The sequence below is a fragment of the Pogoniulus pusillus genome, chromosome 36, assembly GCF_015220805.1.
Source record: "Pogoniulus pusillus isolate bPogPus1 chromosome 36, bPogPus1.pri, whole genome shotgun sequence".
In the NCBI taxonomy this organism is placed as follows: Eukaryota; Metazoa; Chordata; class Aves; order Piciformes; family Lybiidae; genus Pogoniulus; species Pogoniulus pusillus.
In genome coordinates, this window is record NC_087299.1 from 8,287,477 (window position 1) to 8,308,822 (window position 21,346).

The following is a 21,346-nucleotide window of genomic DNA, read 5'->3' on the forward strand; positions in this document are numbered from 1 at the left end:
CTTGCCTGACCCTCTGCACACCACCTGTCATAAACCCACCCCTCTTCTGCTTCCACTTAAGAGTGGCTGCTTAGAATGAAAAACCTCTGTCTGTGCCCAGCAGGGAGCAAAGAGAAACCCTCCAGCTGGAAACATGAGTGCTCTGGGTGCAAAACAGGATCACAGGATGGCAGAGGGTGCAAGGACCCAAAGAGGTCATCAAGTTCAACCCCCTGCCAGAGCAGGACCATACAATCTAGCTCAGGTCACAGAGAAATCACAGAATCAAGCAGGTTGGAAGAGAGCTCCAAGCTCAGCCAGCCCAACCTAGCACCCAGCCCAACCTAGCACCCAGCCCTGCCCAACCAACCAGACCATGGCACTAAGTGCCCCAGCCAGGCTTGGCTTCAACACCTCCAGCCACAGCCACTCCACCACCTCCCTGGGCAGCCCATTCCAATGCCAATCACTCTCTCTGGCAACTTCCTACTAACATCCAGCCTGAACCTGCCCTGGCACAGCTTCAGGCTGTATCCCCTTCTTCTGTTGCTGGCTGCCTGGCAGCAGAGCCCAATCCCACCTGGCTACAGCCTCCCTGCCCTGAGCCAGTTAGTCCCAGGAGCTGAGGAATCACAGAATGTCAGTGGCTGGAAGGGACCTCCAAAGCTCATCCAGTCCAAGCCCCCTGCAGAGCAGGATCTCCTACACCAGACCATGCTGGATTGCATCCAGGCAGGTCTTGAGTATCTCCAGAGAGGGAGACTCCACACTCCCCCTAGCAGCCTGTTCCAGTGCTCTGTCACCCTCACAGTGAAAAAAATCCTCCCTGTGCCTCAGCTTCCACCCACTGCCCCCTGTCCTGTCCTTGGGCAGCAACAAGAAGGTGAAGTTCCCTGTTCAGAGGCTTTAGAAGAAGCACATCTCACCAGGTGAGCACCCTGGCTGCCTGCTGCCCACATCAGCAGAGGAGCAACCATCCTCCTGTCTAGCACAGCCTGGGAGTCATCCTGGGAGAAGAAATTGTGAGCAATAACTTCCTCCTCAGCACATCTTGATTTGTTCTGCCATGGCCTTTGAGGCCTTGGAGTAGCAGAGGTCCTTGAGCAGACAGGCAAGGTCAGTGCCTCTGACACTCCCAGGCAGTAAAACCAAGGTCACTGAGTCAGCAGAAAGAGAGAAGGAAGGGATGTGGCTCAGAGAAAGCTCACAGCTCAGACTGATCAAGGCCTCTTCCCCTCCTCCTCCTCCTCCCTCACTCCTGCTTACCACCTTGCACCCAGCACCATCTCCCCCAGCACACAGCCAATACCTTTCCTCTCAGGCTGGTGATGGACAGAGCAGGATAAGACCTAAAGCTGGGCACAGGAGGAATTGGGTCAAGGATTTGAAGGCTCTGATCAGGTGACTAACAGAGAAGTGGATGGGGCTGGGGGGGTGCAAGGGGGAGCAGCAGAGTTTGTTGCACAGCTAAACAATAGGCAGGGTGACCTGCTGACAGGCTGTGTCACTTCTCCATCAGACACAGGCAGATAAGCCCCAGGCAAAGAAGCAGGATGCAAGCAAGCATCTGTATGAGCAGCTCTGAGGAGCAGAGGAGCTGACTCCTTCCTCCAGACCTCTCTGAGCCTCACCTCCTCTCCAGGCCATGGCTGGTGCAAGCTGGGCAGCCTCAGCTCCTCTGCCATGCCACTTGGCCGTGGGGCACGTTGCTGGAGGGAAGCTGCCCTGTGCTGGCACTTGCTGGCTCCTTCTCCTTACCTCCCAAACTCGCCTCCAGCTTCTTTCTGTGCTGCAACAAACCTAAACCCTGCATCTGCCTGGGGACTGACAGCAGCTGAGAAAGCCTTGCTGCTGTTTTCCACACAGGAGGACATGAGACCCAGTACCCCAAGCTGGCAAGAAGCCTGCTGGTTCCTGACAGACTCTTCCTTCCCATCTGCCATGTTTATAGAAACAGAATAGAATCACAGAACCAAGCAGGTTGGAAGAGAGCTCCAGGCTCAGCCAGCCCAACCTAGCACCCAGCCCTGCCCAACCAACCAGACCATGGCACTAAGTGCCCCAGCCAGGCTTGGCTGCAACACCTCCAGGCACAGCAACTCCACCACCTCCCTGGGCAGCCCATTCCAATGCCAATCACTCTCTCTGACAACAGCTTCCTAACAACATCCAGCCTCAACCTGCCCTGGCACAGCTTGAGGCTGTGTCCCCTTCTTCTGTTGTTGGGTGCCTGGCAGCAGAGCCCAACCCCACCTGGCTACAGCCTCCCTGCAGGCAGCTGCAGACAGCAATGAGCTCTGCCCTGAGCCTCCTCTGCTGCAGGCTGCACCCCCCCAGCTCCCTCAGCCTCTCCTCACAGGGCTCTGCTCCAGGCCCCTCCCCAGCCTTGCTGCCCTTCTCCAAACACCTTCCAGCACCTCAGCCATTAAAGGGCAGAGCAGAAGGATGCTCTGCTGCCTGACAAGGCTACCTGCATCACACAGCAACACTTTCTGCTGAGTCAGGATCAGCCTTGACATGGTCACAACCATCTATTTCTCATTCCCCTCTCCTGCTTTGCTTTTCTCTCCCTGCGTATCCCTCCAAAGGAATGAGCTAAATCAATTCACTTCCCTCTGCTGTGCTCCTCCTGTCCCATTTCCCATGTATTTTTCATCTGCTTCTTCCACATGAGCTGATTTGTTTAATATCCTTTTCCTTCTTGACTAAGCTTTTTCAGTCCTCCTTAATTACAGAGCTCTCAGCTGTACCACAGGGACAAAACACATGCATGGAACAAACCAGTTTAAATTCAGTTCTGGCTGACTAAGGGTTTACAGCCTCAAGCTGTGCCAGGGCAGGTTCAGGCTGGATGTCAGGAGGAAGTTGTTGGCAGAGAGAGTGATTGGCATTGGAATGGGCTGCCCAGGGAGGTGGTGGAGTGGCTGTGGCTGGAGGTGTTGAAGCCAAGCCTGGCTGGGGCACTTAGTGCCATGGTCTGGCTGATTGGCCAGGGCTGGGTGCTAGGTTGGGCTGGCTGAGCTTGGAGCTCTCTTCCAACCTGCTTGGTTCTGTGATTCTATGCCAGAGTTAAATCTGGGAAGCTCAGAACTGGACACCATACTCCAGCTATGGCCTCACCAGGGCAAAGCAGAGGCAGAGGAAAACCTTCCTCAGCCTTCTGGCCACACTTCTCTTAATGCACCCCAGGATGCCAGTGGCCCTCATGGCCATGAGAGCACACTGCTCTGCTCTGCTCTGGATAACTTTGTGCCCTCCAGGACTCCAAGGTCCTTCTCCAGGGAGCTGCTTTCCAGCAGGTAAAGCCTTGATCTGTTCTGGTACCTGGTGGTACTCCATGTTGGTGCACCTTCAACAGGGCAACACTAAACACCTGCTGACTCTGGTGGAAGCAGAGCTGGTTTAATTGCACTGCCAGCAGCTTGAAATCCTCAGGTGAGCAAAACATTTATTCCACCCAGAGCTGCATCACTGCATGGCATTAACATGCATGGCCTCTTATCTATCTCTCCCTCACCTCCCTGCAGCTCCCTCCAGACATCAAGTGGCAACCAACAGAAGGGGAAAGAAATCCTTTTCCTCCCTGGAACTCTCTTTTTATTCCACAATTCATTTTCATGAGATGCCTCAGCAAAGGTAATCCTGCCTGTGGTGCTGAGCAGCTGTGACTCAGGGCTGGAATCCAGGGGAGCAGAGAGCAGGCAGCTTGTGGCAGAGCCCAAGCTTTAACCTGGTGTTTACTCTTTCAAACTCTGACAGGCTTGTCAGGAAATAAAAGGAGAAATGCATCATTTTACTGAACAACTCTAACACATCCCAGCAAATTATTCCAGGAACAGTTTGTCCATACCTTAAAAAGGTACTTTGAAAGGAAGAAGAGCTGTAAACAAAGCCTCAAACCTGCTTTCACTTCAAAGCTTAAAAAGGGAAGGGAGCAAAGCACCTGGCAAAGGGAAGGAGAGATCCTAATCTTCCCTTTCAGGACAATCCCCCTGGCTCCAGCTTTTGCTTCTTTGGGTAGAGAATGATTTGTACCCAATTAAATGGCTTGCTTTTATCCAGGGCAATGCAGACAGCAGTTCTCAGGTGGGTAAAGCCAATGAATCCAGGTATCCTCTGACAGCTTGGAAAGGAAGATCAAAGGCAAAGCTATGACAAAGAGGCAGGTAAATTGAGATGGCAGTTCTCAGAGCTGCAGGATCTGCAGCAGCATGGTGACTCTGTGCATCCATGCTCCTGTGGGGCAGCCCAGTGATGGCCTGGCATGGGTTTGGGGTGACCTCTGTAACTCCCATGGGCTGAATTATGCAAGTCACTGAGAACAGAAATCAGCTTGGATACTGCACTGGGTTTTGGTCCCCCACTCCAAGAAGGAGACTGAGGAGGCTGTTTCTGAGAAAAGAAATCAGCTTGAATATTGCACTGAGTTTTGGGTTCCTGACTCAAATGAGACTGAGGGGCCAGAGAGGATCCAGAGAAATGCAACAAAGCTGGGGAAGGGTGTGGAGAACAAGGCTGAGGAGGAGCAGCTGAGGGAGCTGAGGGTGCTCAACCTGGAGAAAAGGAGGCTGAGGGGAGACCTCATTGCTCTCTGCAGCTCCCTGAAAGGAGGTGGCAGTGAAATGGGGCTTGGTCTCTTCCCCTAAGGAACAACAGGACAAGAGAAATCAGCCTCAAGTTGCACCAGGGCAGGCTGAGGTTGGACATGAGGGACAATTTCTTCCCCCAAAGGGTTGCCAAGGCCTGGCCCAGGCTGCCCAGGGCAGGGGTAGAGTCTCCATCCCTGGAGGGCTTTCAAAGCTGCGTGGATGTGGTGCTGAGGGCCGTGGTTTAGTGGTGCCCTGGCAGTGCTGGGTTCATGATTTTACCCAATGACCTCACAGGTCAGGACTGTGTGATTCTATGATTCTGCCTCTTTTTGCCACCCCAGGGTGTGGTTTGGGTGTGCCAGCTGGTTTACAGAACCTGCAGCAGCTTAGGTCACTCAAACCCACCTTCTTCTCTCCTGACACACAAGCACACAAACTCCTTTTGCCACACAGCAGAAGATGTTGTTCTCTTCCAGAACAGCTGGGTGCAGATCATTTCTGATAGCTGGACTAACCATTTAACCATCAACCACTCCATTTTTGGTAGTTGGGACTATTTAACCTCAGGGATCAGGCCTGGGACCAGTCTTGTTCAACATCTTTGTCAGTGCCATGGGCAGAGGCACTGAGTGCACTCTGCTGAGGCAAGTTTGCTGACAACACCAAGCTGTGTGGTGCAGCAGCAGCCAGGCTGCAGGGCAGGGACCCCCCAGAGGGACATGGACAGGCTGCAAAGCTGGGCACAAGCCAAGCTCAGGAGGTTCAACAAGACCAAGGGCAAGGTCCTGCAGCTGGGTCAAGGCAATGCCAAGCACCAATCCAGGCTGGGCAGTGCCTGGCTGGAGAGCAGCCCTGAGCAGAGGCACTTGGGGGTGCTGCTGGAGGAGAAGCTCAGCAGGAGCCAGCAGTGTGCACTTGCAGCCCAGAGAGCAACCAGAGCCTGGGCTGCAGCAGCAGCAGTGTGGCCAGCAGGGCCAGGGAGGTGAGAGATCTCCACTGATTCCTACTCCATCAGAGCACCAGTGGGGCAGAGGTGCTCACTGGCGTTGCAGTAAGCACAGACTTTGGCCCTGAGGCACAAACCCCCTTAACTCCTGACACTGATGATGCCATGAACAGAACCTCCCACCCCCCAGCCTGCTCAGGAAGCACCCAGAAGGCAGTCTGAAGACACATCTCCCCCAGCTCTCCTATCCACGCCAGCTCAGCTTGGGGCTTTTTTCCCCTCCTGTGGCAGCCTTTGGTATAAAATTCCTGCCTTGTTGCTATAAGCTTTTGGGGCTCTGAAATACAACAGGATGGATTCCTTCCAGGCAGCCTCTTTCATGATGAATTTCAGCCCAGAGCAGAGTTTTATGGCTGAGTTGTAAACTCTAAAAGGCAGAGGCTTGCCGTGGAAGTGCTGACACAAGCCTTAATTAACAGCCACGTGAGCAGTGATGCTGCACAGTGGCAACCACCTCTGGAAATTACAATTCCTGTCTTAGGAAAAGCAGCCCCACAACAATTCTGAATTTGCAGTGCAGAAGAATCAAATCATTGTCTGATTTTGATGGCAACAGATCCACTTCTTGGCCTTCCTCAGCTTAACTGTTCGCTCCCTTTGGTTTAGCTCTCTCCTGGCAGAAATTGTCAGCAGCTCTTCCAGGGAGGTTTTGCTTTGGAGAATCACAGAATCAGGCAGGGCTGGAAGGGAGCACAAGGAGCAGCCAGTTCCAACCCCCTTGCCATGCCCAGGGACACCCTACCCTAGAGCAGGCTGCCCACAGCCTCAGCCAGCCTGGTCTTAAACACCTCCAGGGATCAGGCTTCCACCACCTCCCTGGGCAGGCTCTCACCACTCTCATGCTGAACAACTTCTTCCCTGCATCCAGTCTGAATCTCCCCACCTCCAGCTTTGTTCCATTCCCCCCAGTCCTGTCACTCTCTGACAGCCTAAAAAGTCCCTCCCCAGCTTTTTTGTAGCCACCTTAGGATACTGAAAGACCACAAGAAGGTCACCTTGGAGCCTTCTCCTCTCCAGACTGCACAGCCCCAACTCCCTCAGTCTCTCCTCGCAGCAGAGCTGCTGCAGCCCTCTGAGCATCCTCATAGCCCTTCTCTGGACACACTCCAGCACATCCATATCCCTCCTGTAAGAGGGGCTCCAAAACTGGATGCAGTACTCCAGGTGGGGGTCTCACCAGTGTGGAGCAGATGGGGACATGGTGCTTTGGAATGTGCTTTGGTGGCCATGGTAGTGGCTCCCCAGACTACCCCAAAGCAACACAATACTAGTCTCAGGCAGGCTCCCCAGAGAGGTTGTGGAGTCTCCTCCACTGGACACTTTCAAGCCCTGTCTGGATGCATTCCTACATGACCTGCACTTGGTTATGCTCCTGCTCCAGTATGGAAGTTGGACTCAATCATCTCCAGAGGTCCCTTCCAACCCCTAACATCCTGTGATCCTGTCACCTCCTCTGCATTGCTCCTTGTGTCTCTAGGAGAAATCAGATTGTAGCAACAAAAAGGCAGCCAGATGGGGCCTTGAGCAACCTGCCCCAGTGAAGGTGTCCCTGCCCATGGCAGGGAGGTTGGAGCAAGATGAGCTTTAAGGTTCTTTCCAAACCCAAACCATTCTGTGAATCCATGAATCTGGCAATATTTGTAACTGCAGGACACCAGGCTTTAAAAGTAATGCACCAGAGTGGTTTAGGCAATCCCCTTCTCCCAGTTCAGGCTTGGGTGCAACCTCTCTTATTTCTGCCTTTACACCCCCTTGTCACTGCTGAGTGGCAGCTTTGTCCTGGGCTGACTTCCCCAGCACTCTCGCTGCTGCCCTTCGCACTTCACCTCGCGAAACGCAGAGCCCTGCTGGCTCCAGCACTCCACACTGCAGCTGGGCACCTGCATGGGTAAGCTCTTGCAGGGCCAGGCTGCCTCGGTGCTGTCATCTCTTCTATGGCATCTGTCATGCAGTGAGTCCTGCCACGTGCAGCCAGCTGCTCTCCTTGCCAGCTAGCACAGCCCTGAGCCAGCTGAGCAGAGCACCGAGCAGGTCAGGAGCATCAGCCTGGCCCTCACTGAGCCCTTCCTGCAGAGCATCACTTGCACAAATGAGAAGCAGGCTCTCCTGTCTCTCAGGTCAGGAAAGAGAGATCTGGGCCACTCCAACACTGCACTCTTCCAAACTGAGACCAGAGCAATCACACCAAAACCAGTAACAGGCCTAACCAGCTCCCTCTTCCAACAGCACAAAGTTTCCCCCCCCAGACGACATTCCCCAAAACAAAACCAAAAGGAAGGAGATGTGGCAAGGAGGAGAAAGAGGAGCAAGGGAGGAAGAAAACAAACCCACAGCACTGAGAGTCAGGAATGTTCCTTCCCCTCTAACAGCATCCAATGCCAGTAACAGATCACAAACTCTTAGCCCACCACACGAAGAGGGTGCCCCAAAATGGTACCTGCAAGAGGTCTCTCGGAAGGAGATGTTTAAATCCCAGTGGGTGTGTATCCTGCCAACAAACAAACAGAGAGGTCAATGGCACAAGCTGAACACTGCACCCCTTGCCACTTCAAAAACATCTGCTCCCACCCACAGGCCTCTCAAAGTCCCTCTCCCTGGCTCTAGACACCCACCCTGGAGTAGTTCAGGGAGTCTGGGGTGCCCGCAGCAGCACTCCCTGCTGCAGAACAGACCAGAATCAGCCAGGTTGGAAGAGAGCCCCAAGCTCCTCCAGCCCAACCTAGCACCCAGCCCTGCCCAACCAACCAGACCATGGCACTAAGTGCCCCAGCCAGGCTTGGCAAGAACACCTCCAGGCACAGAGACTCCACCTCCCTGGGCAGCCCATTCCTGTGTCCTCTTGGTCTGCCCCTGCTTGCCTGGCAGCAGAGCCCAACCCCACCTGGCTACAGCCTCCCTGCAGGCAGCTGCAGACAGCAATGAGCTCTGCCCTGAGCCTCCTCTGCTGCAGGCTGCACCCCCCCAGCTCCCTCAGCCTCTCCTCACAGGGCTGTGCTCCAGGCCCCTCCCCAGCCTTGCTGCCCTTCTCCAAACACCTTCCAGCACCTCAGCATCTCTCTGCAGTGGAGGAGCCCAGAGCTGGACACAGCACTCAAGGTGTGGTCTGAGCAGTGCTGAGCACAGGGACACAAGAACCTCCCTTGTCCTGCTGCCCACACTGCTCCTGAGCCAGCCCAGGATGCCATTGGCTCTGCTGCCCACCTGGGCACTGCTGCCTCCTATGCAGCTCCTCTCTGCCAGCACCCCCAGCTCCCTCTCTGCCTGGCTGCTCTCAGCCACTCTGGCCCCAGCCTGCAGTGCTGCTTGGGGTTGTTGTAGCCAAAGTGCAGAACCCTGCCCTTGGCCTTGTTCAATCTCATCCCATTGGCCTCTGCCCACCCATCCAGCCTGGCCAGGCCCCAGATACCTGCAGCTGAGCTGCACGGTGCAGAGACAACTTTTTGCTGCGTGCAGCCTCCCTGATAGGTGCAGGGACTGCAGGCTGCTGTCCCCAGTGGCAGGACGTGCCTGGGGGAAGCAGCAGGAGCTGTGCAGAGGCATTTCAGCAGGCAGAGCCCAGGAGGCTGTAGCTGGGTCCCCTCCCCCATGCCCGCCCCAGCCCTAAATAAATTATTAGCAATTTCCCACCTCGGAAATTAAATTCCCATCCTCTGTCACTCTGCCTGCTGACAGGCAGCAACAGCAGGCTCCAGATGAACAATATCCTAAATTAAGGCAGAGCAGCCACAGGGGTTGTTTTCCTCTTGGTTTTGGGGATTTTTTTCCCCCCTTCCCCCCTTGCTACCAAACAGCATCTACAGCAAGCCAGAGGGCTAAAGCAGATGCTTGACCTTCTGTGTTCTGGTGTCTCCACTTGATACCAGCCTCCCTGATCTCCCTCATTGCCCAGAGGGGGTCTGTGGCCACCACTGCTTCTCCATGTCAGTGTGATTGATGAGAACCTCAGCCATCTGAGACCAAACTGGCAAGCAAGCCCAGAGCCCTGCACAAACCCACTCCCAGCATCTGCCAGGGCACGTGCTGGGCCTGGCTGTGCAGATAAATCAGCTCCTGCAGATGGAGGCTCCCAAAAGCCTTACCCAAGAAGTGGCTGCAAAGATTACAACTAGCAGAAGCCAGCTGCAGTTTTGGGCATTTTGTGTGTCCCTGCCTCTGTCCTCAACTGGAAAAGGCAACAGTGTCAAACACAGAGTTGTCAGGGCTGGAAAGGACCTCAAGGATCATCCAGTTCCAAGCCAGTTTCTCACATTCCCCTTCCCCAGATGCAGTGGTTTAGAAAACCCATCCCAGCTTTCCATCTTCCCAACATTTTATTTGCAAAGGGAAATGGAAAAGCTACTTCCCAGCTGCTGAGCTTATAGCAATAACAGTTGTTCTTCAAAGCTGAAGTTCAGCCATCCTTTGAAAGCTTTCTGGAAAGGAGAGGCCAAGTGGGCATGGAGTAAGATTTCCAAGAACTGAAGTTCCATCAGACTCTGGGACACAAGAGGACTTTCCAGGTAAGCTGATCTGAATCCAAAGCCCAAAGCCAATCCGAGCCAGCCAAAGCTTTCACAGCCCTAACAGGGCCCTGCTCACAAGTGAGAGGAGCTGTGGAGGGTGGCAGCCTGGTGTCACACTGCTCCTCAGAACACAAAACCCTCCTAAACCCCATTGGATGCCAGCTCAGCACCTTGCACCATGCACATCAGACCCTGCCAGCTGCAGAGGCCGAGTGGGGGAGCTCCCAACGCCTGCACAGCAGCAAAGAACTCCACAGGACCAGTTGGAAATCCACCTGAAAGGCTCAAAAGGAACCACCTTGTGCTTCTCCTGCTGCTCCAGCCACTGACCACTCCTCAGTGGCTCAGCAAGCAAAAATAACCCTGAAAGGGTTTGCTCCTGAGCCGTGCACAGCCAAATGCTGTGTTGGTCTGATTAGAACTCCACAGTCCCTCCCTTAATGAAACAACCACAATGCAGAAAACCTGCACCTCGGGAGTGGGCTCAGCTTTGGGACCCTCACTGCAAGAAGGACACTGAGGGGCTGGAGCAGGTCCACAGAAGGGCAACAGAAGTGATGGAGGGTCTGGAGAACAGGGCAGGGGAGGAGCAGCTGAGGGGTTGTTCAGCCTGGAGAAAAGGAGGCTGAGGGGAGAACTTCTGGCTCTCTGCAACTCCCTGACAGCTGAAGCCAGGTGAAGCTTAGCCTTTTTTCCCAAGGACTAAGCCAAGGGACAAGAGGAAATGGCCTCAAGCTGCACCAGGAGAGGTTTAGGCTGGACATGAGGAACAATTTCTGCCCCAAAAAGGTTGTCAAGACCTGGAACAAGCTGCCCAGGGCAGTGGTGGAGTCCTCATCCCCGGAGGGGTTTCAAAGCTGAGGTGCTGAGGGCCATGGTTTGGTGGTGCCCTGGCAGTGCTGGGTTGAAGGCTGGACCTGATGATCTTAGAGGTCTCTTGAAGCCAAACCGACCCTCTGTTACATGGTCTGCTGCAGCTGCCGACTTGTGCAGGCTGTGCTGTGAGCGCTGGGTGAAGGCACAGCTCACGATGAGCCCCAGCAGAGCTACACTTCAGAGCCTCAGAGCCCTGCAACCAAGAGTGTGAGTCACGGGGGGGGGGGGGGGGCAAAGCCTCCCAGCAAAGGAGCAGCTCCGATCCAGGCAGAGGCAGGAACATCTATCTGCCGAGATGGATAATTAACCACCCCTATTTAGACAAATGAATAGGTGAGAATGAAATTAAATTCTAATTACCTTTTTTGGGGGGGGAGGAGGGAGGGGCAGGGAGCAGAGCCGAGCGCTGGCTCGGCACATCGCTGCCCTCACCACCGATTAGATCTGCGAGGCGAACGCACGCCTGGCTCTAACAGCTTATTCAGCCCATTGAAACCTAATTACTGAGCATTTGCCAACCCTCAGCTGCACCAGCCCGGCCCTGGGCTGTGCAGGGAGTGCAGAGCAGGAGCCAGGCGCTCACCGGGGAAAAGGGAGGACAACAAAAGCCAGAGCCGGGCAAGCCAAGGTGCTGCAGCTGCTACCGCCTCTGCCAGCCAAGGTCTGGGGCACAGTGTGGCCACTCACAAAGTGCTCAAGCAAAAGGACCAGATGGGCCCCACGGCCACAGAAAGAGGCTCCCTGCACGGCCTCACAGTCAGGGAGGGCAGGCTGGGGGTACAAGGGATCAGGGATCACAGTAAAGAGGGACTAGGAACCAGGGTCTGGTTTGTGCAGAGAACTGAACTGTTTATGGAGGACTGCGAATGAAAAACAAAGAGTTAGCAGCAAGGACTGACTGAGTGGGGCTGCTGAAGGCAGCTCTGCAGCCTGTGCTACGGTGAGAATCCAGCTCAGGAAAGCAAGCAGTGGAGCTGGCAAAAGGATGGAGAGCAGCTGGGAGAGCTTTTAAGCTCTCTCTTTCCTTCCCTGTCATTTCTTTTCACCCTAGCAGTCCCTGCGAGCTTTCAGCACCGGGGTGGCAACCACGGAAGAGGCCAGCAGAGTGAGTCAGGCATTCCCCCCCCCTCAAAGCCTTGTCACTCCAGGGGCAGCAACAACCTCAGTCTGCAGCTGAGCTTCTGCACTGTGGCCAATTTGCTTTCTGCTGCTCCCTTGGCTCACTCCACCATCCCTGGTGCACTCTGCAGCAGCCAGCACAGATGCCATCCAAGTGTGGAGGATGCTGGGCAGCATCCAGCTACAGAACAGGTTGCTACTGCCAGAAGAAGCCATCACAGCCCCAGCTCTTCCCCATAACTATCCCTTCCCAGTCTCATTCCATTAGAAGACCAACACTCCCTTTGGATGGACTTTGTACCTTTTCACCTTCTAGCACGAGCAAGGCCACAGAGCAGAGCCAGAGGTGCTCTGGCTCCAGCAGCACAGCTGTGTGGCACCAAGCAGCTGTGTCCATCCCAAGCAGGGATGTCACACAGCAGGAAAAGGCCAAGCAAGAGAGGGAAGGCAAAGGCAGTGCTGTGTACATGGCACATCAGCTGAGGAGGTGTTGGGACCTCAGGGCTCTGAATTGCAAGCAGATGCATGTGACAATAATAATGGGAGGGTGCTTGGGTTTGATCTGCAATCAATTAGGGAGTCAAAGAGCAGCAGCCTTGTGGGATGTCAGAAATAGCTTTCCACTTAGAAAGGCAGGCAGAGGCAAGGCTGACAGCACTGAGCCATTAAGGCCTGGTGGAGGTCAGCAATTTTGCTATAAGAAAATGGTCACTGAGTGAGGAGGGGGCTGGAAAGCTGGGGGGGAGAGGTGAAGGATGCAGGGGGACAGGGGAGAGCAACCTGCCCCTGTCTGGGCTCTCTGCCTGTGTGAACAGGGGCAGGGAGACTGCTCAACCACTCCTGGAGTGAGCACCTTCACTTCAGATGCTCTCCCCTGGTTTCAAGCAGCTCTAATCCCGCGGCAGGTGCTGGCCACCAGGGCCACAGAAGGCTCAGGGGTGTGAAGAGGAGTGGGAGAGGAAAAGGAGGACTCAAGGAGCATATGAGGGTCTCCAGAAATCTGCTTCTCTTTGCACAAAACCCTGACTCAGGACTTTGGTTACTGCTCCTCAGAATGGCTTCTATTTCAGAGCAGTGCTTGGCAAGGGACTCAGCCTGTTGTGTGCTCTCATTGTACAACCTGCTCCTGCTCTTGCTCCCAGTCCTCTGCTTCCTAATCCAGGATCCCCGAGGGCATTCTCACCACACATTGGCTGCTTCACAGAACCACAGAATGGGTCGGGCTGGAAAGATCTCAAAGATCATCCAGTTCCAAGCCTCCCTTTGCCATGGGCAGGGACACCTTCCACGAGACCAAACTGCTCAAAACCTCACCCAGCCTGGCCTTGAACACCTTCAGGGAGGGGACACCTCTCCTCTTTACACCTGCTTGCACCTATCCTGCCCATTTCTCAGCAGTGGAGATGTTTACTAAGATCCTAGGAGGGCTCCTTCAGGTAAAGGTCAGGCCAAAAAACTTTCATCATTTTAAACAGGTGCTTAAGGGACTCAGAATCACAGAATCAGGCAGGGCTGGAAGAGACCACAAGGAGCAGCCAGCTCCAACCCCTCTGCCATGCCCAGGGACACCCTACCCTAGAGCAGGCTGCACACAGCCTCACCCAGCCTCACCCCAAGTTGTGCTGAGGGAGGTCTAGGCTGGATGTGAGGAGGAAGTTGTTGTCAGAGAGAGTGATTGGCATTGGAATGGGCTGCCCAGGGAGGTGGTGGAATTGCCGTGCCTGGAGGTGTTGCAGCCAAGCCTGGCTGGGGCACTTAGTGCCATGGTCTGGTTGGTTGGGCAGGGCTGGGTGCTAGGTTGGACTGGCTGAGATTGGAGCTCTCTTCCCATCTGGTTGATTCTGTGATTGTATGGTCTGGGATGCCAAACCAAAACAGAAAAGCAAAACAAAACCAACCAGCCAAACCCCCAGCCATGGGGCCTCAACCACCTCCCTGGGCAACCCCTGCCAGGCTCTCACCACTCTCATCACCAACAACTTCCTCCTCACTTCCAGCCTGACTCTCCCCACCTCCAGCTTTGCTCCATTCCCCTCAGTCCTGGCACTCCCTCACAGCCTCAAAAGTCCCTCCCCAGCTTTCTTGTAGCCCCTTTCAGATCCTGAAAGGCCACAAGAAGGTCATCTGGGAGCCTCCTCTGCTCCAGCCTGCACAGCCCCAACTCTTTCAGTCTGTGCTCACAGCAGAGCTGCTGCAGCCTCTGAGCATCCTCCTGGCCCTGCTCTGGACACACTCCAGCATCTCCACATCCCTCACTTGGACAAAGCTGTGTGTGAGCAGCTAACTTGCTCTGTCAAACCTCTGACACTATCATTACATTTCTCCTCCCATACTAATGAATGAAGTCTTTAAAACAGAAATGAAACTCAGGCACCCACAAGCCAATGCTGGGCTTCAAGCCAACAGCATGTGAGGATCTTGCTGTTAAAGCTGAACCTTATTCTCTGGCTCCACTGGCTTGGGTATCTTGGGATAACACCATGGAGACCCTTAAAGCAGAAGAACTTCAGTGTGAAAAAGCTCACAGGCTGCTCCCAAGGTAACTCTTCAATGTCACTTGAAACTAGAATGTAGGAAGCTCCACCTAAGCATAAGGAGAAAGTTCTTTGGTGTGAGGGTGCTGGAGCCCTGGAGCAGGCTGCCCAGAGAGGTTGTGGAATCTCCTCTGGAGAGATTCCAACCACAACTGGATGTGATCCTGGGCAAGCTGCTGTGGGCAGCCCTGTTTTAGCAGGGGGGGTTAGACTGATGATCTCCAGAGGTCTCTTCCAATCCCCACCAGGCTGGGATTCTGTGAATGTCCCAGTGAGTACAGGGAAGTTAATGCCCCCCAGACTACCCCAGAGCAACACAATTCCAGTCTCAGGCAGGCTCCCCAGAGAGGTTGTGGAGTCTCCTCCACTGGACACTTTCAAGCCCTGTCTGGATGCATTCCTACATGACCTGCACTAGGTTATGCTCCTGCTCCAGTAGGGGAAGTTGGACTCAATCATCTCCAGAGGTCCCTTCCAAACCCTATCAACCTGTGATCCTGTCACCTCCTCTGCACTGCTCCTTGTGTCTCTAGGAGAAATCAGAGTAGCAACAAAAAGGCAGCCAGATGGGGCCTTGAGCAACCTGCCCCAGTGAAGATGTCCCTGCCCATGGCAGGGAGGTTGAAACTAGATGATCTTTAAGTCCCTTCCAACCCAAACCATTCTATGACTGTATGGTGCAGTAGTTCAGCTTGCTGGAGAAAAGCAGCTTAGTTAACAGCCTGTGAGGAAGGAAAAAGGCTCCATGAAGCTGAAGTTTCTACCTGAAGTCTGACTGAAATGGTTTAATGGCCACGGTGGCGTTGGGTCAGTGGTTGGACTCAGTGATCTTAGAGGTATTTTCCAGCTGAAACAATGCTATGATTCAGCAAAATAACCACCCAGCAGACAGAGGTGCATGGGTAGAGAAATGCTCTGCATTGATTTCATCCTTTTCTCCAAACAGGAATGGTTTTTCTCCCAGCCAGCCAACCATTCCCACCAGGAGTCAGTACAGCTTAACCAAACCACTGCAATTAAGGTAATGCAACTGCTGGGTGCAGGCAGTGCTGGAAAAGAGCAAGATTTTCAGGAGCCCAGAATCTGATTGAAAGAAAAAGGATTTTCTTCTGCAGTGCTGTCTCCATAATCTTCAGAGCTGAGTGCTTACAGTCTGGGTATCAAGCTACGGTGTCAAGCTCAGCAGATGCCTCTGGTTATGTGAGACAAGACTTTAAGCCCTCTGTCTTCCAGACAGGAGGACTAACACAAAGGCTACTTAGCACACCCTGCAAAGCAGGCTAAGGAGGACTCAGGGGGTCTCACTACAAGATGAAAACATTCACCTTTCAGCTTGGGTCATCTGGATTTCCAAGCTGATGAGCCAAGCTCCCTTCAGCGGGAGGTTTGGCTTCCTTAACTCAATCACCTACGAGCGAGACAGCAAAGGGACAGAGTTTGGCAAGGACTCTGGAGTGAGGCTGGCATGCACTAACTTCAGAACTGGTTACAGGCCTCTGTTGCTTTCCAGGACTGCAAGGAAAAGAAAATAGAGGTTTTCTCTGCCTCAGACCTCCTCTGAAGGCCATCACCACGGGCAAATGCCTGAGCTCACAGAGGAAATCACCATTGAGGGCTAGGGTGAAGAACTAGCCAGGAAACTAAACTCCCAGCTCCTGCTCTAATCCCTAGAGAGCCTTTTCCTCACCCAAGCCCAGACCTCAAAGCAGCAGAAAGATTCCAGCAATGGAAGGAAACAGTCACCAGAAAGGAAATGGGGACTAGGGGGAAAAGAAAGCAAAGGTGATGATGTTCAAAGCAATCAAGCACCAGGGCCAGGCAGGGGGAGCAGAGGAATACAGAGGCTTGCTCAGGCCCTGACCTTGTTTTCTTGCTATCACAGTTTAACCTATTTCTTCCTCTCAGTGGGAGACAATAAAAGCTCAGGCCAATCCATCACCGCTGGGGGGGACACAACAGGTGAATTAAAAGCAGAAAGCAGATGGGGCACTGTCTCTGCTGGGCCCCAGCTGTCATGTCTGTGAGCTGTCTGGCCTTTATGATGCTGCTGGCTCGGCAGCCAGCCCCAGCACACCTTCCACCCCAGCCCCTGGGCTGCTCATGACACCGGGAGCAGAGTCAGTGCCTCGCTCCTGCAGGACAGAGCAGGAGCAGGGAGCTCCCCATTCATTGCTCTGGAGCAGGTGGGCTCTTCTCACAGGGAACTGGAGACAGAACAAGGGGGAATGGCCTCGAGCTGAGGCTGGGGAGGTTTAGATTGGACATTAGGAAGAAGTTTTTCACAGAGAGAGTGGTCAGGGACTGGAATGAGCTGCCCAGGGAGGTGGTGGAGTCCCCCAGCCTGGCTGTGTTTCAGGGTGGTTTGGATGTGGTGCTTGGGGCTATGGTTTCAGGTGAATCCTGTAGAGCAGGGTTCTAGGTTGGACTTGGTGCTCCTGAGGGGCTTTGCCAGCCTGGATGCTTCTATGACTCTGTGATTGTGTGAGGAGAGCTTTGGGAATCCTCCACGTGGATTGCAGCCTTAGAATCACAGAGTGGCCTAGGTTGGCAGGGACCCCAGAGATCATCTACTCCATTCTCCTTGCCATGGGCAGGGACACCTCTTGGCTAGAGCCTCATCCAACCTGGTCTTGAACACCCCCAGGGAAGTGGCATCCACAAGGACTCCAGGTGCACAGAGGAGGAACCCAATCCTAACTGGCTCTGTGACCGTGGGTAAATGAGTGCTTGTCCAGCCTGTGTGCTGGCTTCCCAGATGGAGAAGTGGGAGAGAGAAGCCTCAGTGGATGTGGTGGCTCCCAGGGGAGCCTTTGTGAGCTAGCAGAGTGCAGGCATTTGTATCAAACTTTGCCTGGGAAGAAGAAAGAGAGGGAAAGGTGAGGAACCAGGCAGCCTAGGCAGAACACCGAGACCTGGAGGGACAGGGGTGGAGGTTCAGCAGCTCTCATGGCCGAATACCTTGCTTGCAGAGTTCTCCCTTCTTGTGAGCTGCTGTAGTGGCACAGGGAGCCCTGAAGAGACCTTTCCTGTTTCCTGTGTACCAAATGCCATGAAAGGGAAGATGTGGGAATTGATTTTCCACCCTGGGTGTTTGTGTGCAGGTCCTGCCCCTCCTCGGGACAGGAGGGCTGAGGGATTCATTTGGAAGGGACAAAATGCTTGGGAAGGCTGAGGGATGTGAGCAATGGATATTCCCTGCCTGGCCACTGAATTACATGCTCTTCTTGTTCTCTGTTACTGCTGCACTCACCAAGAGTGCTGTCTGGCCCCCACTTGCCCAAGTCCCTCCTGTTTTTCCCACACACACTGTGCCAGAGGTCCCAGACCAATGAGAAGAACAACGGTCCAGGAGCAAAGAGGGTCTAACCTACCTGGTCAGAAGCATGCACTCCTCTAAGCAGTCAAGGCTATCAGAGCAGCATAGAACCAAGCAGGTTGGCAGAGAGCTCCAAGCTCAGCCAGCCCAACCTAGCATCCAGCCCTGCCCAACCAACCAGACCATGGCACTAAGTGCCCCAGCCAGGCTTGGCTGCAACACCTCCAGGGACAGCCACTCCACCACCTCCCTGGGCAGCCCATTCCAGCTAAACCTTAACCCAGAGACTTTCAGACTGCAAAGTAGTGGAGAGCAGAGAAAGGACAAGCTGGGGACCACTGCCTAAGAACTGCTAAGTATTTTTGCTTCATTTCCTAACAAACAAGGCCAAGTAATTATAGTAATTAAAGATGTAAGATAAGAGCAGTTCCTATTGGGGGGGCAGCATATCAATTTTGCAGTTATCACATCCTTCTCCCTCCTAATGAGACAATCCAGCACTGTAATTTTGCAGAATTAAAAGCATAATTAAAGGAGGGAGGGAGGGGGGCAGGAGGAGAAGGGCAGTTTAGCAAAACTGATTAGGAGGGTTCCCCTCTCCTCTGTGCACAGGCACAGTGCAGATGCATTCCCCAAGCAGCTTTTTATTTCCAAGTGATAACCCTTGAAGGTGGCTGTTGGACAGCTGCAATGATAAACCCAGAGCTTAATTAACCAGAGGGCTTCATGAGAAGAGCTGAGGACTGGTCTGGCTCTCTGCTTTGCGAGCTCTCAGCTGCTGAGGTAGCCTCATCAGCTGGAAGGGGAAGGGGGGAAAGAGCTTATCTGCTCAGGAGCAGGAAACACATAAAACATAAGAAAAGCAATTACATGCCTTTGGTTTCCACTCCTCTGTTTTTACAGGGCTTGTCTCTGAATCTGAGTGATTTTATGCATCAGAGGAAGATGACAATCAAGATGAGCTGCAATGATATGCACGGGAGGCTGAGGCACAGCACCTTTAGGTATTTATCTCCCTGTAGCTGCAGCTCCTCTAAGCACCTTTTTCCTTTTCCTTTTCTAGCTTTTTCTTCAGAGGAATGAAAGAACCCAAAACATTTTGCTGCTGGATGCTGTGGGCACTGAGATGACAGCCCAAAATGTAATTCAAGACAAACCCTTCCCCTCTTCCTTTTAACCCTGCATGACTCCTGCATCAATTTCTATGGGAGCAAGAAAGGCACAAGCAAAATATCTAAGACATGAGACACTCTTTGGCTACTGCAGTTCCATTACTTGGATGACCTTTGGTGGTCCCTTCCAGCCCAGACCATTCCATGATTCTACTTTCTGACCAGAAAGTATTGGTCTAAAAGTAGAACTGGTGAGACACAGCTATGCCCTTGGACACCTGTGATAGAGAACCCAAAACAATCACCACTGCTGCCACCTCCTTTCCAAACTTTCTTCCCCAGCATTACATCATCCACTTTACATTCAGGATTTGGAGACAACTGCAAGCAAGAGGCAGGACTTTGAAGCAATGCATCTCTAAGTAAAAGGTCCACAAATCACTTCTTGGTCATGCAGTTCACTGACCTCAGCAAGCAGAAAGACAGAGAATGCTGGACAGAGGGTGAAATACAACAGAGAGGCTGCAAATCCAGACACCTTCAGAGCAAACACCAGGCCTAAGAAAGCTCTACCTGCTCCAAACAGGAGCAACTAGAAAAGAGGTCCCAAAAACTCTGAGCTATAATGGCACATTCAGCCAGACCTGGACAGAGTGGAGAGCAGGGCAGAGAGGAACCTAATGAGGTTCAAGAGGGGTAAGTGCAGAGTGCTGCACCTAGGGAGGAATAAACTGCACCAGCACAGGTCAGGAGGGGATCTGCTGGAGAGCAGCCCTGTGGAGAGGGACCTGGCAGTGCTGGGGGAGGACATCCATGGGGCAGCAATGTGCCCTGCTGGCCATGAGGGCTAAGGGGGTCCTGGGGGGATTGAGGAGTGTGACCAGCAGATGGAGGGAGGCTCTCCTCCCCCTCTACTCTGCCCTGCTGAGACCTCACCCAGAATATTGCGTTCAGGTTTGAGTTCCTCAGTTCAAGAGGACAGGGATCTGCTGGAGGGAGTCCAGCAGAGGGCTATGAAGAGCACTGCCCTGTGAGGAGAAGCTGAGGGGCCTGGGGCTGTTTGGGCTGGGGAAGAGAAGACTTAGAGGAGATCTCATCAATGTTTATAACTATCTGAGAGCTGGGGGTCAGGAGAGGGGGGACAAACTCTGCTCGAATGTGCCCAGGGACAGGACAAGCAGCAGTGGAAGGAAGCTGCAGCACAGGAGGTTCCAGCTCAACACAAGGTGTAACTTCTTGCCTGGAAGGGTCCCAGAGCCCTGGCACAGGCTGCCCAGAGAGGTTGTGGAGTCTCCTTCTCTGGAGCCTTTCCAGGCCTGTCTGGATGTGTTCCTGTGTGCCTGAGCTCTGGCAGGGAGACCTCTGGAGATCTCTTCCAACCCCTAACATCTGTGAGCCTGTAATGTGCACTTCAATTTCAAGCCCTGGAGGTGACTCCATTGGGCACTCACTGCTCACCCACTGCCCAGTTTTCTCTGTCCTTACTCCTGCAGTGCAGCATTCCCCACCAGGGCAAGTACCTTCTTTTCATGATACTGATGTGGAGATCCTCCTCCTGCTTCACTTCAGGGTGCTGACCACTGCTCTTATCACTCTCTTCGCTGTCATCACTATGTGAGAAAAGGGAGGTCAGCTCTTTCTTTGGGATCCTGGTTGGAGGTAAGGGGATTGTCCTCTTCTCCGCCAGGCGACCTCGGTTCTGGCCCAGGATGGAGTTGGTTGGAATGGGAAAGGAGAAGAAAAACAGGGGAAAGAAAAGAAAAGTTTGGTTAGAGAAACCAGAACCAAGCAGCTCCTTTTAAACTGCTGCCCTGGGAAGGAATGGTGTTAGCCACTGCAGGCACCAGACTGGCATGCTGCTGGGTGGGCAAAGGCTGTGGTCACTCTGCAAAAGGCTTTTCAGCAGAGGGCTATCTCCACCTGGTTCCTCCAGATCCACCATTCAAGCCATGCACTTCCAGCCTCTCCCCACCTCTTCATCCCTGGCTTCATCCCATCTCATCCATGCCAATAGGAAAGGAAGCTGGCAGAAGAATTAGGCACTGACAGCTCTCTCCAGAGTATTTCTCACCAAATCAGGAAGAAATTCTTCCCCATGAGGGTGGTGAGGCACTGGAGCAGGCTGCCCAGAGCAGTCATGGTGCTTTCAAGCCTGAAATTGTTCAAAGCCAGGTTGGATGAGACCTCCAGGAACCTATTCTAGCAGGAGGTGTCCTGCCTGTGGGAGGAGGCCTGGAACTAGATGATCTTTAAGATCCCTTCCAAACCAAACCACTCTAGGATTCCATGAAATGCTGCACATGAAGACATTAG

The 21,346-nt window shown here is 53.6% G+C and overlaps 1 protein-coding gene across 8 annotated transcripts in view; it reads right to left on the minus strand.

Moving 5' to 3' along the window:
* The window catches only part of SAMD11 (sterile alpha motif domain containing 11), a 145,462-nt gene that overhangs the window by 79,004 nt on the left and 45,112 nt on the right, over positions 1–21,346 (minus strand). For 7 of the 8 annotated variants that reach the window (XM_064172009.1, XM_064172008.1, XM_064172010.1 and 4 more), the window contains 2 exons: positions 20,554–20,732; positions 8,012–8,062 (listed from right to left, as the gene is read on the minus strand). In XM_064172009.1, the coding sequence (XP_064028079.1) occupies positions 8,012–8,062; positions 20,554–20,732 (230 nt within the window). The remainder of the gene's footprint in view (positions 1–8,011; positions 8,063–20,553; positions 20,733–21,346) is intronic. The other variant, XM_064172011.1, reaches the window with a different exon arrangement.